Below are 16,537 nucleotides of genomic sequence, written 5' to 3'. Positions count from 1 at the left end.
CAGATCAAAGTAAAACCTGATTAAACTAAACAAGCCGTCCATGTTGTTATAAATCGAACGTTTATTGCGTTTATTGTTTCAAATGCAAAAAACAGAAAAAAACAGAAAAAACTCCGAAAAAAAGACCAAAAAATAAATTACTGCGAAAAGACGGACCAAAAATTTAATTACTCAGAAAAACAGACCCAAAAAAATACTCAGAAAACAGAAATAATTATTCCGAAAAACAAACCAAAATTTATTTTCAAGTGAATGCAATGCGCTTCCGTACAAAACGACAAAAGACAAGGATATTTTTTTGGTATTTTATTGATGCCCTCTTTGAGTTACATCAGGTTAGACCTTTATAGGAGACTACAAAACTAGCAAACTGAAATCATCTCTGTAAAGAATTCTTATTGAAGATAGAGGTTGAATTTCATTCAATTGCAAAATGTTATCGCTTTGACTCCCTGCGAGTCTTGATTGTAAAATACTCTACAGTAGTTATTTGTTTGTAAGGGATGCCTGAGCTTCAACCAGTGGTTCTCAACCAGTGTCATTGAGCTTTCGAGGTGTGGAGATCTTGAATAAAGTTGCACCCACTTTTTTAAGTTTATTGTAGAGACATTGGTGCCATGAAGTTTGAATATCTAATAACTTATATTGTTGGAAAAAATAGAAAATCTTTGAAATGACCTCAGACAGGTTCTCAGTCCTGGTCCTGGGGACTCACTGTCCTGCATGATTTAGATGTTTCTCTACTCCAACACACTTGATTCAAACTGCCAGCTTATCAGTAAGCACAGCAGATGCCTGATAAAGACCCATCAGGTGTGATGAAACAAGGAAATGTCTTAAACATGCAGGGCAGTAGTGGCTCCCCAGGACCAGGATTAAGAAACCCTGCCTTTGGGTTTCTTGCGACCACAAGGAATTCTGCAAATTACATATCGCCACATCATTTCTGTAAATGTAATACCTTCATTGCAACTGACTCTGTCTTTTTGATCTGAATTGGGTCCAGATGCAGAACCAGTTGAGAACCACGGGCTGAAAAGCTCCTTTTGAAAGTAGCAGGCACTGCAGCAAGCATACAGACAAAGCAGCTATGACCATGCACAGTCTATCATGAGATAAATGGGATCAAACAATGTTGAACTGGCAGACGGTGGCCTTCTCCTCACGACAGTTCTCGTCAAACCACTTCCCACCTGCGGCCCCAGACAGGACGGCACAGTTTTGGGACTGGCCGCCATCCGGTTGGGGGGACCGGTTATTGGTGGTGTCCCAGTTTTTGTATGTGATGCTGGTGCCGCTCAGGTCCATCCAGTTTCCCTCAGTCGTCATGTCGTTGACACCCAGCCAGACCTGCTCGTCTGGGCCGATGCTCTGGCGGATGTAGTCTCTGAGCTGGTCGTTCTCATCGCTGGACGAGGGCGTGCCGAGGACGCCGCCCAGGGCGTTACAGTCTTCACTGGCAGTGTGATAGCGCTTCTTCAAAGGGTCGACTAAATAACACTTGCTGTGGATCTTTACGCCTTTCAAACAAACTACAGAGGGAGAGAAAAAAAGACACAACTGTGATCCAGTTCCAGAATCACTTTAATGTTATCCTGTCCTGTTATCCCCCTTTTGATATATGAACAAAAGTCAGGATATAAGCACGAAAAAAAAACTATGAGCATGATACAAAAGGTGCTTTTCATCTGCACTGAGGTTTTTTTTTTTGGATCGCAAGAACAACCGGGAATCATTTCCAGTCCTGTACTTGAGATCAGACAAACATTTGCCATGTGCCTTCCACATTTCAAAGACGACCATCACACACATGGATCCCATCTGTGTTTACTTTTAAGCAAAGCTTAATGGCTCAGACCATTGGCTGCAATTTGAAAATCTATTTTTGATGCCAGAGATCAAACACTGCTTTAAATGGCTGAAAGACAATACGACCATTTTATGATTTAAATATTAAAGGGTCATTTAGGGTGTGTCCACATCCTTTCTTGTTGGGGTTAGGGTGAGACCAGATGTAAACAAATAGCACATGCTACAGTGTTTGCCACTTTATTTTGCAAATGGAATGATAATAATTAACCTGTCAAGCTTGACTCAAAGCATGCAAAGAATAGGCTTCTATAGAACATAGATCATTATCATTTTCACTCATTAATTCAGTCCTTTCTGACTTTGCTCACTCGCTCTCTTTTTCTCTCAGGGTTCATCTGCAGAAAAAAGGCTCGGAAAGCAAAAAGCACAGCCACAGGAGCAGAGATGGACCAGCTGTTCTTGAGGGTGTGGATAAGAAATCAACTTGAGAAGGTTCTCGTATCGGCTACGTTCACATTACGAGGCTGAAGTGACTTGTAGGTGATTGTTTTTCCACAGATGTTACTCAAATCAGATTTTTCTCAGGGCTTTGAGGACACAGAAATCCAATATGCAAAATCTGTCATTCCTAGATGTCCTAGAAAGGTTATAGTTAAGGGTCATATGAGAGTCTCTGTGGCTTGTTTTGGCCAAACAACAGATGCAAGTCACTTATAGTTATGAATGTGACCATCAAATCAAATCTCATCTGTATTGGAATTTGAGCTGTAATCTGAATAAAGCCCTAGATTTATAGTGAAAGACCTGAGACTGAGAAACCAATGTCAGCTGTCAGAATATAGAGCTATTTAATATGGGACTCGGCTTTACCTGTCTGCAGGGCCTGCTGCTCCTTCAGAAGGTTGAGCTCGTCAACAATGTCGTTGATCTGTTTCTGCAGCTCCTCGATGGCAGTGTCCCGGGTCGTGTCTGAGTCCAAACAGCAGAGAACATTGACATCATGTGTTTTCAAGTTGGAACAGTGCAGTTGTAGGTGCATGATTGTGAGGGGAAACAATGGAGATTATTTAATTTGATATCAGCGTCTCAATTAATCCTGCCATTCCTCATACAGGCTGTGAAGTGACAGATGTTTTCCAGCTGTACCTTTTTTCAGTGGCTTCTTCTTCGGTGGAGTCTGCTGACATGACACGCTCACGAGCAGCAGCGCTCCCAGCAGCACGCACCACACTCCTTTGAACTCCATGGTCAGACCTGGTGAATGAGGCTGAAGCGACGGAGACGCCTGCAATTTATCTGCTTGCGCCTCACACCCTCCCTCTCATACGACACTACAGAGGGAAAGTACTGAAGTCCAGAACTGTCATTTACAGGAATAACAATCCAACCTCAGCAGCCTGAGAGGATGGTGTGTGTGTGTGTGTGTGTGTGTGTCATCTGGCTCCTGACACTTCACTTGGAGAAGCTGTGCTAACCAGAGCCAGGTGTGGAGAGCAGGTGGAGACTGGCACACAGGAGCGAGACAGTGTGGAAACAGTTATGACATAACTTGGAGCAGAAATAAAGAAAAGGGGAAAAAAAAGGAAGAAACAAACACTGACTCGCCTGTTGCATAAAAGCCTTAATGACTTGGTGTCAGTTTATTTCTTGCCTTTAAAAGACTGGACTGTTGAGAGAACATGACATGGAATAAGACGTTCTTTCCTAAAAGCTGGCCAAAAATGCTCTTACTTTATGTAAAAATCTGAATATTTCTGGGTGTTTTTTGGCAGCAGTGAAGCACCGAAATGAAACATTCATTAACCAGCATCTGTGTAGTCTTTAATCATAATCATAAATCATCAAATGTTTTGTTTCAAAGTGCAATGAGAGCTCTGAACATATGTAGGAATTTGTTTTGGACCTGTGTGCTCCCGCAGTCTGCACACACACACACACACACACACACACACACACACTCACAAACAACAGTCCCGGTGGAAACCATCCAGTCACATCTGGTCTCTCTGCAAGACTTTCGCTTTAAATCCTCTACTGCCACGTGGCAAAGACAGAAGGTTACAGAGAGTCTGGACTTTTCCTGTGCAGAGATTCAGATTTGATCAACTCATCATTGGTGATTGAGGATGACAAATACAGAGATGCTCCGATGTGTTTTTATGTCTGCAATATACTGCACATATGTGTAAACCTAATTTATAAATGACTTAGCACACCAACTTATTTATTGACTAATTCACAACTTTCTTGTCTAAACTTATAACTTGATACAATTGTTGTATTTCTGCTCCTGGTCTCTCTCTTCTGTCTCTACCTCTCCTTCCTCTCCCCTTCCCCCCATTTTTCCTTTCACCCCAACCGGTCGAGGCAGATGGCTGCACATCTTTGAGTCTGGTTCGGTCAGTTTTTTCTCTCCACTGATGCCTAGTGTTTGCTCATTGTGTGAATTGGTGCGTTACATATTATTGTAAAGGTTTCTGCCTGACTATGTACAGTGCCTTGAGATATGCATGTTGTGATTTGGCACTATACAAATTCACTTGAACTGAACTGAATTTAAAATACTAATGAAAAAATAAATCTATATTATAGATTGTAACATCAGTTCCAGACAAAAATCATTGACAGAAAATGTGTAGGCTAACATATTAGTTACTATCTTCACACAAAGGGTGTTTTTAGTCTTTGTCTGAAGTGGTTAATCATCCATTTATCGCAAATATTAGCTATTATTTGTCTTTTCTGCGGGTAAGTACCTTATAATCTCACTCTACGATGGCCCCTTATATTTAAAGTACAAAAGAATAGTTCATATTGTGTATTTAGATACAGAGGAATCAGGGGACAGAATACAAAATAGTAAAATAAAGTCTTGCCCTGAAGTCCAGCACTGAGATGTTGCAAATTAATTCACATTTGCTAGTATTTTTCATGAGCCAAATCTCTGATAAAGACAACTAAAGTAATCATAGGAGTTGTTTTTTAACTCCATACAACACTATGCAAGTTGTTGCCATACAAAGACAAAAGTCTGTATAAATTTAAAAGGTTTTATTAGAAAATGATGTTTACATGTACATACACACAGTGCTTTTAACCCAAAAAGCCAACTTTCTGTCTCTTCTTTCCCAAACTCTCCTCCTGTCGCAGCAGCGCCATGAGTGGAGCATGAAGAGCCTTTCCAACCCGTTTACCTGCCTGGAAACAGGAAAAACATACCGTTTTATTCATTTAAATCAACACCGTAACATATTTTTACATAATGTGGGTTGATTTTCTAACACAACAGTACAGTGGAGTCTATTGTTACAAAGGGACGACTGTATATTCAGTTAAAATGAAGCTACCCATCACCTTTAACACTATACTAAGAGAGAATATAAGACTTTTCAAGACAAACATTTGATTTTCTTCATTATTTTACCGCCTACCGATTAATTTAGCCAATTATAAGCTCAAGGTCAACTCTCGTCTTGTAAATGTGACAATGACTGTGAGATAAAAAAATAAATTAAACCACCTTATGCTAATGTACCAGCTGTGATGAGAGGAGGCCAGATGGTTAAAGAGAAGGCACCGGACTCACCTCTGTCATTTCAAAGATGCTCTCTGGGTCCAGACTGCCTCCGCCCACCTTCCTCGTGCAGGTGATGGTGCCCTTGTGCGTGACAGAGATGATGAGGCTCGCCACAGAGCACGCCTTCTCCTGCAGAGTCACGTCCACCACGTGTCTGTGGCCCACCTGTGGATACAGACAGCGTTTATGTATTCACTGGACGTGTGTGACGACGGACCTTTAGAATCTATTCACCTCCCGAGTGTAAGAAAGTGAGCTCACCTTGCACAAGGTCACGATGCAGGGGACATTTTCTACATCGAGTCTCATGCAGTCGTACGGGTCGTCTGACAACTCAATTTCCTTTCCTCCTTCCTCGTCTGCCGATATGTGCACTCTGGGAATTCTGTTGGTCACGACGTCAAAGGAATGTTGAGAAGCGCATTCATCACAGGTTTCCAAGATCAAATTCAAGCACTTTCAACGTCCATTTTCATGTTTTCCAGCACCTCACAGCTGGGATTACATTTATATCAATACATTCAAACTAAAAGTAGTATTTCACTGTTTTATTGCAATAAATGAGGTGGTACTGTGCTACAAAAAATCAGGCTAATAAACATAGTATTGAGTCAATTAGATATTTGTTTCAAGCATTTCCAAGGATTACGAGCCCTGATTCATATTTCAGGTTGGGTTTTGCAGTGATAAAGCATCAGAAATAACAAAATAAATGATGATTAAAGGAAAGGATTATTAATAATAAAATAAAATGACACATAACTTACTTTGTATTGAAGAGCGCGGCCTTGATAGCTATAGAAATGGCATCATACAAGTTTCCATCACACTGCAGCAGCTGTGGAAACATAAAGTTGTGATATGTTACTTCCTCAAATCTAATAATCTGCTTGGATTTATTTCTCAAATAAAACATAAAGATGAGCCACATTATATCATACGAGTAGGAATAAACCGCGTTTTGTGACGTGAACGTATGATTGCACCCACCAGCACGTCCACATAGAGCACCCAGCAGTGTTCTCCTGCACTGATGCACAGGCTCTTCAGGTCCATGCTGTGTTTGTTGTTGAAGACTTTGTAGAGAGTGTTACTCAGCTCCGTCCCCAGCTCCTCACCTCCTCTGCCTTCAAATTCAGGGGTTGCATTGGCAGAACTGGAGAGGACGGAAGAAGGACAATAAGATAATAAACATTAGCGGGAACAGAACACTGAGGTGGTGGGAAAAAAGTAAGTAAGACACAGAGTTGTCTCCACTCCAGACATGTGTGGTGCATATTTAATGTAACACATTACGACAATGTCTGACTTGGAAGGTTTGCACATCACTGTGAAACACGGGAAACAGACAACACAACTCTACCTCCTAGTGGTTGAATTGACTGAAACACTTCCAACACCTACCAGCATTATTATAACACATATTAACACAAATTGTGATAAAAAAGCATCTTTTTACAGAGTTCGTTTTTATTTTGTGATTTTTAACACATATTTTTTGTCAACAGACCTTATAATCCAGTTAATTTGATACAGTATTTCTTACAAATTCCCACTTAGATAAATGTGTAGTCTTAAGTCTTTTATATATATTGAGTCTTAAATCACTTTGGACAGTGTTATTAAACAAAAGTCTGGATTTACTTGTTGCTTTCATGCTCTTTTAGCAAACAGTGTGGGTTCTAGTTTCCTCCCACAGTCCAAAAACATGCAATATGGGGATTAGGTAAATTGGACACTCTAAATTGACCATATGGGTGAGAGTGAGCGTGAGAATGAATGGTTGTTTGTCTCTATATGTGGCCCTGTGATGGACCTGCCTTTTGCCCTATGCCAGCTGAGATCGGCACAGGGCCCCCCACGACCGTCTTGTGGAGGATAAAGTGGTAGAAGATGGATGGATGTTTCACCTCAGGTTAATACAGTAATGAAAACATAAGGAAAGTATAGTTCTCATGGTTCACATCATACTTACCAGTCAACGAAAAACTCCAGATATCCTTCATTTGGCACCATGGGCTTTGGTTTTCCAATGTCAGCCTTAATCCCAACTAGAACTGCTGTGTAACCCTGACAGAGATTATATGAGTCAGTAAAAAAGGCACAGAAAGGACAAAGCATAAGTTTAACATTCTCGCACTGTTTTTATTTTTATTAATCCAGACTATGAGGCAAAATGTTGGATTTAGCTGCAACACCATGCGATGTTGTGTGTTTATGGTTTACCAGTGTGACTTTGGCAGATCCGTCCGTGTTGGACACCACATCAGTCTCTATCTCCACGTGTCTGTAGTCCTCGCAGCCTCTTCCGTCCACCCGCAAATCATCCTGAAGACAACAATCAACATGTCAACAACAACAACAACACAGGCTGCTGGAGAACAAGCGCTCCAACACAGCGAGCCCGTGTGGAGCACAAACCACTCACTGCCGTGTCATTTATCCAAATAATCTACAGTTAGAGCAGTGCGAGGACGATTAGAGGTGCAAACTTACCCGTATACCGTGTAAAATGTAGACTTTTTCAGCCTCGCTGACTTTTACTGTTGCCATACTGATGTGACAGAAACACTACAGGCATGTGTGAGCGTCGCTCTTCTTCTACGTAATCAAAGAACGACAGAGGGGAAAAATGAAAAGAAAAACACCACATCCGGTTTTCAAAATAAAAGCTGCGGGTTTTAAAACAATGAAAAGAGGTGAAAATGTTGTATTAATGAATAAATGAATGAATGCCAGAGCAGATGCACTGTGCAAAAATAAATAAACATTTGGTTGCAAGGATAGAAGTCAAGGAAGCAGCAGCCTATTCCAGTGTTTCAGTCATTAATCATATTGGCAGATCTTGGTATTCCTCTCAAACATTTAGAAATGTTGATATGAAAAGGTAGAAATGGGGGACTTTACTTTCGTGTTTAGTTCACGACATAATTCAGTAAAACAACTTATTTTTTAGTATTCAGAGTTGGTTGGAATTCAAAATCAAAACACAAAAATGTGTTTTACCTCAAGCATCAGGCATACAAGTCATTTTAAGGGACAAAGGTCAACCTATATCATACATAATTTTGCCATCTTTTACAATCAGCATTAGTTAATTATTAATTATTCATGCAAATGTACACATGTTAGTTCTCAGGATGTAATATTTTTATTCACCCTGGTGTTGCCCGTACCATTTGCTATATGTTTTATATTTTTTGTTTGCTATTATTTTTGTTGTAGTTTTTTCATGGTCACACATTGTGTATTACGACATGAAAATGAATTAAAAATGTTTTATTGTAGAAATCGTGACGGCTCAGCCTGAGAGAAAGTGCTGCCTGACAGACTCAGCGCAGGGCAGCTATGTTTCAGAGGAGCCAGTAGGGAGACTTCCTGGTTGGCTCTGCGGGGTTCTGTTGTCCCACCGCCCGCAGACCTTTCTGAACCTGAGGCCTTCACCAAGGCTCAGTCCTCGGCTGTAGTCGAAGACGAACAAAACGTCAACGACCATCTCGTCCAAACCAAGGCGGCGGTGAGAGAGCGGTAGCCCAGCCGCGGAGAGCAGCTGCTACGCGGCCGGGGAGCAGTGAGGCTAGCTGGTGCTGAGCTATCAGGCGGAGCCGCGGTGGAGACTCCCACTCTCAGTTTGCTCTGCTTTAGCCTCAAAAAGCCTCCAAACTACGCCAAGAGTTCAGGAAACTTTTGTAGACAAACCTGGAGACTGTGAGGTAGGTTTTTATTGTTTATACAAAATAAACTGTAGAGCTCCCACTCTTTATTTATGACACTGTTGAGTTTAGTGCTGTGAGACAACAACTGGAAATCCAGATATCCTAGTGTAGCTGCCAGTGTGACTGCCACAGTCACTTCCTGCACAGCTATGTTGCTTCAGTACTTTCTGGAAGTCAGTCTGATATAGATCACTATTTAAATTATTCTTATTCTGGTAGCAGATGAAGCTTTTCCCAAAAGTGTATAAACACTTACATTTGACTGTTCCTGTTAAATCCGTTCATTTGTGAGTCAATTTCCACAAAATGAAGCGTAAACAGAGTTTCCATTGACGTCCCTGTCAGAGTAAATCATATACAATGCTAGTCATTTCCATTATCAGTGAATCTATAGGTTATAGTCATTTGCACAATGAAACATTTGTGTCCTAAAAGAAGCATGGAGTTAAATGTGTATTTTTACAGTACTTTTACTAAATATCTTGTATCTCAATCAATATATTTGAGGCTCTCTGAAGAAAAACTTGATTTCCACTCTGCTAGTGGGCATAGATGTCCTGAGCACAACTGTATCAGTATTTTCCAGAACTTATGTTTTTATTACATGTCAAAATGGAGAGCTTTTTGATTTAAAAAGTTTAAATGTGGGACACTGTACAGTAAAAGTGTCTGATGCCCAGTATGCTAGTAGTCATAGATGTCACACCTAGTCAGTCGATATGTGACCTCACTGTACCTGCACAATAATGACTTAAAATTAGAGAGGGGACGATACCACTTTTTTTGTGTGCAACACAACCCTGTCTCGTCGCAGTTTGTTTTCTAATGTTTGTAAGAATGGATTCATATTATGTGGACCTGTATTTACGTTAACTCTGTTAACAACACCTTTATGCTGAGTCAGTTTAAACACCTAAATCTCTGACTGTGTACTAAATATTGCTGTAATAAACAGCCCAATCATGACTCGGCTAAACTGCTTTGCTGATTTTTATTTACATTTTTACATTTCACAGTCTGTAAAGAGTGATGCATGTGACACATATGATTTTTGGATTATAATGGATATTACATTTTTATCTGTCTGATATCTGATCCAGTGATTTTGACCAGTATCAGACCGATAATGACCGATACCCATTCCCATCCTGACTTAAAATGCCCAAATAGTTGTTTTCAATACTTCTATCTCACATTCACTTATATTTGTATTTGGGATCATCACAGAAACACATAGCTCACACTGTACCTGCATAATGATGACTTTAAACCATTAGAATCTGTCGTGCTCATGACTCTTCCACTGATGACACTGCCAATTTGAAATATCTCTAAAACTGACAAATGGGAAATTTAGTTTTTATTACATGCCAAATTTGAGCGTTTTTTTAAATTTTATTTAAAACGTGCGAATGTGGGACTTTTAACTTGAAATTTCTCTAAAGCTGTGCAGTATAAATGTCATATTTCCAGTATGCTAGTGGTCATGTTAGATGTCCTGAGTACAACTCAGCCTGGACTTAGATGTGTATTTTTTTTTTTACAGCTTTCACATTTTAATAACATCTGTTGTTTTTTGTATGTACTTAAATTTGAGTGTCACAGATTTCATTGAACTCAATTTAATTAGGAAAATATGATGAGCTAAAAATTGCAAATGCTTAAAAACCTTTATTCAGGATTTGCTATAAGACCTAATATTTTTTTGCAGTATCATAATAATAATAATAATAATAATAATGTTATCCCTGGACGCCTGGATTTACTGTAACATATCATCATAGAGTGATATGATTTTACACATTTTCAATATTCTAATAGTAACGTAGTAGTGTCATTGATTTAATATCTGATTGTACCATACATTTGGTGTCAGCACAGTTTAAACTTAACATTTAGATTTCTCAGGACTCCAGGGGTATCATGTTTTCATTCACTCTCGGCTGTTGGGTTTGTCTTTGTGTCTGCATAAATAAAGACGGGCTGTTCTGTGAAGAGTCCCTGCTACGAGTCCGTCAGTTGGTGCTTTCATTGTAAACACAGTCGTTCACTGAGAGAAGTCAATAGGCTGTAAAAGGAACCATTCATTGATTTTTACAGCTGTTAATGAAACGTCAGTTTCATCCCAGGTCTTTCATGACCATACATGTTTCTGTCTTGTCATTTTTAGTTTGGTGGCTTTGTTTAAATGCAGTGAACTGTGAATGAAGTAAGGGATCCCCCTCCCTGGAACCAGTTTGACTTGAAGTGTCTCTGCTCCCACCAACCTCACGATTGACTGATTAAATAAAACCTGTTTAACAAGGATTTTGTCCAAGAATGTGAAGTAGTTTTTGGCAGATGAATGAAGGGCAGGCCATTTTAAGTTTCACTGTGCTGACGACACAAGTTGCTAGTTTAATGACTGGAGCCCAAACATGACCTTTTGTGTTTGACTACTGCTGAGTGATGTGGACATCACTTAAGTTTGAGAAGTGAAGCCCAAGAAGTACATGGAAGTAGCAGTTAGCCACCAGCGGGGCGACTCAATAATAAAATGAGCTATGGGTCTAACTTTACCTTTTAAAAATAAAGGAAAATAATACATTTATAACACATTGACAATGTTTGTAAGTCGCGTTAGCGTCTCTTAAATGACATGTAATGTAATGTTTGTAATTGCTTTTCTGTTACATGAGGTAGATTAAGTTTTATAAATAAATAAAGCACAAAATAAGGATTTAGTTGCAGATGTTGTAGATGTTGCAGACATTGCTGTAAATAAGTCGCTTCATTGAGCCAAAATGTGCTCTTGTCGTGATTTATATTGCAATTAGGGTCACAATATTTTAGCTTTAAAAAGTGGATCCCCAAATAGCTCTGGTTTAAGTCTTAAAGATTTGTTTGTCTTTCTTGAATGATTACATTTTTTTATATAAGTCTGATTCACAATCACATGATTTACTGTAATACTGTGTCCAGTTATAGACCCATTGTCTCGTGCTCATTGTGTAAGTCCTGGCAGTAGTGAAGGGTGAATGTTCTCCTCCTGTTCCTGCAGTGAAATAAAAACTGGTTTCCAAATTTTAGAATTAGTTCCTATTGAAAAACTGTATGCTGCATAATGTGCTTTTATTATTGTTACAAAATACTGGTTAAATCGTGACACAAAAAAGCACAATTGCTTTATCTCTTCAATAGAAACTGGAACTCACTGGCTGAGATGAAGTGGGAGGGTTTTTCAGGTCTGAAGTGGTAACGTGGGCACAGAGCTGGTGTCTGTGAGTCTGTGAGTCTGTGAGTCTGTGAGTGATACGCTGAAATGAACCATGAGACGTATTTGTTTAACTCAGACACAACTTTGATTGATTTTCCTCCCGCATGTGCCGCATCGTTGTCATTCTCATTACATTCCTGCCCTTAGGGGGAGCGTGTGCCCCTGCCAGGAGCATTCACCAAGGACTAATTGACATAAAAGTGAGATTAGTCTGTCACTCAGTGAAGCCACGTGGTTTGATTGAATCCTCTGCAATGTCCAAAGCATTTGAGATCACTTACCACTCGCTATGATTTGGGTGAGGAAGTGGGAGCAGAATTCCCTTTTACCTTCCTGTCATATTGATCATAATCTGACATTTTTATTCATTTGACTCTGCACAGTTGCTTGTTTTTGAGCCTTTACTTCAGAGCCGGACACACACTCCGTTTTTGGTTTACTTTTAAGACTACATTGTGAATTTATTTTAACATTGTTAACAAAGTGCTGTATAAATAAAAAAAATGTGGTTTATTATAATTCATGTGCATGGGTTTTTGCAGCCTGTTGGAATGAGACCAGCCAGTGTCTGTTCCTCCTTTAGTTAATGGTTCCTCTACTTCAATTTGCTGATTCACTGTGTCTTATTAGTCTCTACTTCCTTTTTATTCCTGGAGATTGTAGTTAACTCGTATGACTGTTTACACTAACTAGTAGAACTGCACATGTAGGACACTCACTGCAGGTAGAGCTATAATTAAGCTGTAACTTGATTTAAGGTATTTTCCAGACAGAAACTCCCAAACATCGTTGTTGCAGCTTCAGACTGTGATGATTTGCTGTTTTGTGTTACCTCCTAGTAATTGTTCCTCTCCTCATCTCTCCTCGCAGCATGTGGTTGGAGCCACAGGTCTTGTAGAATGAAGAGCCCGGCTCACCGCACCAGGGACATCGAGCGGCAAGCTGGCTACCTGAAGCCCGAGCACTGTGCCCCGCCCCCGCTCCGCAACGGCTCCGACACCATGTGGTTCATCCGCGACAGCTGCGGGATCGTGTGTGGCATCATCACCTGGCTCCTGGTCTTCTATGCCGAGTTTGTGGTGCTGTTTGTGATGCTGCTGCCGGCCAAGAACGTGGCCTACAGCCTCTTCAACGGGCTGATCTTCGGCAGCCTCGGCTTCCTCGCCCTCGCCTCTCACGCCAGGGCCATGTGCACAGACCCGGTCAGTCAGATCTCAGTGGTTTATTTTGTCAGTGGTTGAGCTAACCACCACCTCTAAATGCTCCATAGATGACGACTAGTCACTTCATAAGAAAAAAACTGAGTTTTATTCCTGTAATTTCTCAATCATAAGAACGTTGTGGCCCATTTTAAGCTCTGAAAATCTGTCACTCTTTTCAACAAACAAGATTAAAGGATCAAGTATTTCCATGCATGTTTGTATTTTATAAACCAACAAAAAAAATAACATTTGAACATTTAATTATTAGGTGTCTTCATAACTAAGGCACAAAACATAGCAGCTCTGTAAATTATTCATTATTAAAAATGCAAAATCGTCGTTATTTTAAGCTTCATTACAATACAGCAAATCTAAAACTTTTTAATTTGTTTATTTTTAAGACCTCACGTTTCACCCGGATTACCTTCATCGATAATGAATATATCATCAGTTTTAATCAAGCCCTTAATCCAGTGACACACATTTGCTTCATTTGAAGCTTTTTTTCATGATTGAAGCAAGATTTCCAATTGTTTAAGCTTCTTAATTGTGAATATCTTCTTAATTTCTTTGCTCTGGATAACAAAGAAATCATTAAAAGTTAATAATTTCGGTTTGCGGACAAAACAAGACATTTGAGAAAATCATAATTTCCAGGTTTGACAAACACCGATCAACATTTTTTAAAGTTTTCTGATATTTTATGGACAATCGAGAAAATAATCGACAGATTCATCGATTATGAAAATAATCGTTAGTTGCGTTAGTTTAATCATCTTGTTGCACTCAACAAGTGAAACAATCTCTGAGTTTTGCTGTTACCGCACACGTCGTCCACCAGGACTTGGATCCCTGTAGCGAAGTTAATCTAAATCAAAGTAGTCCGTTGACATTTCATGTGGAAGAAACCCCAATGACATGTCTTTTCAAAGTGTCTTGTCTCTTCCCTTCTCTCCCAGGGAGCTGTGCCTAAAGGAAACGCTACTAAAGAATTCATTGAAAGCCTGCAGCTCAAACCGGGACAGGTGGTTTACAAATGTCCCAAATGCTGCAGCATCAAGCCTGACAGAGCTCATCACTGCAGGTACAACACTCTCTGTGTAGAATGTTGTGGTTACATTGTAGGGAAATCACTGCTAAACCTTATTGTTCTGCTGCTGTAGTCACCTCACAGAGGAGAGTCCTCATGCGAGTCTCCCACAGGGGATTTCTGTCCTCGTCCTCGTCCCTGCCCCCCCCCCTCCCTATTTTTTTTTTTTTTAGCAGAAGCTGTGCAGCATTTCCTTGTAGACTCTGCAGCTTGATAATGAGGAGTTCCCTCTGTGCATGCTCTGTGGGTTTCTTGGGATCTGGAGGCATGGAAAGTGCAAAAACACAGCAGAGTAATTGAATTGTAACACCAGGGAGTCCGTTTGAAAGGAAGAGATGATTTTTTTTTTTATTTGATATCATGAGTCATCTCTGCCTGTGGTTCAGATAATGCATTTTTCTCAAATGACTCACTAACCGTAGTGTGTTAACACCCCTGTTGGCAGCTTTTAAAAAAAAAAAAATAATAATTAATGTATTTCCTGTTACAGTCCTACATATACACACACACATATAGACAGGTTCCAGCCAGTATGACATTGTGTGAAGCACACTGAAAGCCCCATGTGCACTCAATTCCGTTTAATTCATATTTAAATTCCAGTTTGTTGTGTTTGATGATGAACCTGTGTATCCACAGTGTGTGTAAACGCTGCATCAAAAAGATGGACCACCACTGTCCCTGGGTGAACAACTGTGTGGGAGAGAACAACCAGAAATACTTTGTCCTCTTCACAGTGAGTCTTTAATCATCATGTAACGACACCAATGATTTGTCTTGTGCTCTCCTCTTACTTTCTAAATCTCACTTTATTATAGTAGTGCATGTATTTTGAACTCAATTACAACCATTTTTCTATTTTTCTCTATTCATTATTGAGTAAGTGATAAACCGTTTTTCCTCTTTGTCATAAAAATGTTGTCTTTGATTGTGTTTTTCAGATGTACATTGCACTAATATCACTCCACGCTCTAGCCTTGGTTGCGCTCCATTTTGTGTTCTGCTTTGAAGAAGACTGGACAAGTGAGTAATGCAGTGTGGAAGTGACGGTTTCATTTCCAGACTTCCTATATATGTGAATGAACAAGTGTCTGGGGGTAGATATTGTGAAAAAAAAGTCTAAATATGGACTCTCTCTCTCTCTCTTTCTTGTTGTCATCAGAGTGCAGTAACTTCTCTCCACCAGCAACTGTCATCCTCCTCATCCTCCTCTGTTTTGAAGGTCTCCTCTTTTTAATCTTCACCGCAGTCATGTTTGGAACTCAGGTTCACTCCATCTGCACCGATGAGACGGTGAGTGAAACAAGCGCTTATCGCAACACGATGTAACCCTTGCTGGAAATGTTGTCACAGTAGATGATGAAAGTGGATTTTTCATGAAAATGCTTTTACAGCATGTACAGACATACAACAATGTCAAAGGTTGATTTTCTTTTTCCATGTTTTGGTTCCAGTGAGAACATATTTGGGCTTTGTCAACAATTTGACATTAAAAATATTCAAATAAGCACATTTTCTCTATTCAAACTTATGGATCTTTCTCTTTACACAACTCTTTAAACTTTAAACAAACAAGGTTTCTTCTGTATGATAAATAGGCTTATTGTTCCTCTGTATATATTGTTAATATGGGGGGAGGGGGAGGTGCAAGTTTTGAGGTATATTCTTGAAATTTTTAACATTGTAAATTTATTCTTATTTTATTGGTATTCTTTTAACTTTGTAATTTTATTCTTAGGTTTATTCTTACTAAAAAATTGCTGCTATAATATTCGTTACCTTGTACACTGGAGCGCTACGACGAAAGAATTTCCCGCAAGGGATTAATAAAGTATATTCTATTCTATTCTATTCTAAGCTCCTGAACAAAACAAGCTTTCCTCT

The 16,537-nt window shown here is 39.7% G+C and overlaps 3 protein-coding genes across 3 annotated transcripts in view; 1 reads left to right on the top strand and 2 right to left on the bottom strand.

Annotated features, from left to right (window-relative positions):
• Positions 1 to 291: 291 nt before the first annotated feature.
• Positions 292 to 3,216, bottom strand: clec3bb (C-type lectin domain family 3, member Bb). Its single transcript, XM_058620042.1, has 3 exons — positions 2,959 to 3,216; positions 2,683 to 2,781; positions 292 to 1,532 (listed from the first exon to the last, which is right to left on the bottom strand). The coding sequence occupies exons 1-3, from the start codon at positions 3,056 to 3,058 to the stop codon at positions 1,126 to 1,128; spliced, it is 606 nt and encodes a 201-aa protein (XP_058476025.1). The 5' UTR covers positions 3,059 to 3,216; the 3' UTR covers positions 292 to 1,125.
• A 1,632-nt stretch (positions 3,217 to 4,848) lies between these two features.
• On the bottom strand, positions 4,849 to 8,000 carry exosc7 (exosome component 7). The gene is made up of 8 exons (XM_058620040.1): positions 7,886 to 8,000; positions 7,616 to 7,717; positions 7,365 to 7,459; positions 6,380 to 6,545; positions 6,157 to 6,227; positions 5,651 to 5,774; positions 5,399 to 5,554; positions 4,849 to 5,010 (listed from the first exon to the last, which is right to left on the bottom strand). The coding sequence occupies exons 1-8, from the start codon at positions 7,940 to 7,942 to the stop codon at positions 4,906 to 4,908; spliced, it is 876 nt and encodes a 291-aa protein (XP_058476023.1). The 5' UTR covers positions 7,943 to 8,000; the 3' UTR covers positions 4,849 to 4,905.
• A 738-nt stretch (positions 8,001 to 8,738) lies between these two features.
• The window catches only part of zdhhc3b (zinc finger DHHC-type palmitoyltransferase 3b), an 11,208-nt gene continuing 3,409 nt past the window's right edge, over positions 8,739 to 16,537 (top strand). The window contains exons 1-6 of the mRNA XM_058620039.1: positions 8,739 to 9,102; positions 13,232 to 13,563; positions 14,523 to 14,647; positions 15,293 to 15,389; positions 15,595 to 15,676; positions 15,816 to 15,946. Coding sequence (XP_058476022.1) covers positions 13,261 to 13,563; positions 14,523 to 14,647; positions 15,293 to 15,389; positions 15,595 to 15,676; positions 15,816 to 15,946 — 738 coding nt within the window. The 5' untranslated portion in view covers positions 8,739 to 9,102; positions 13,232 to 13,260. The remainder of the gene's footprint in view (positions 9,103 to 13,231; positions 13,564 to 14,522; positions 14,648 to 15,292; positions 15,390 to 15,594; positions 15,677 to 15,815; positions 15,947 to 16,537) is intronic.

This window comes from Solea solea, chromosome 20 (assembly GCF_958295425.1).
Source record: "Solea solea chromosome 20, fSolSol10.1, whole genome shotgun sequence".
NCBI lineage: Eukaryota > Metazoa > Chordata > Actinopteri > Pleuronectiformes > Soleidae > Solea > Solea solea.
Note: the sequence above shows the minus strand (reverse complement) of the source record. Positions and strands in the feature narration are given on the sequence as shown.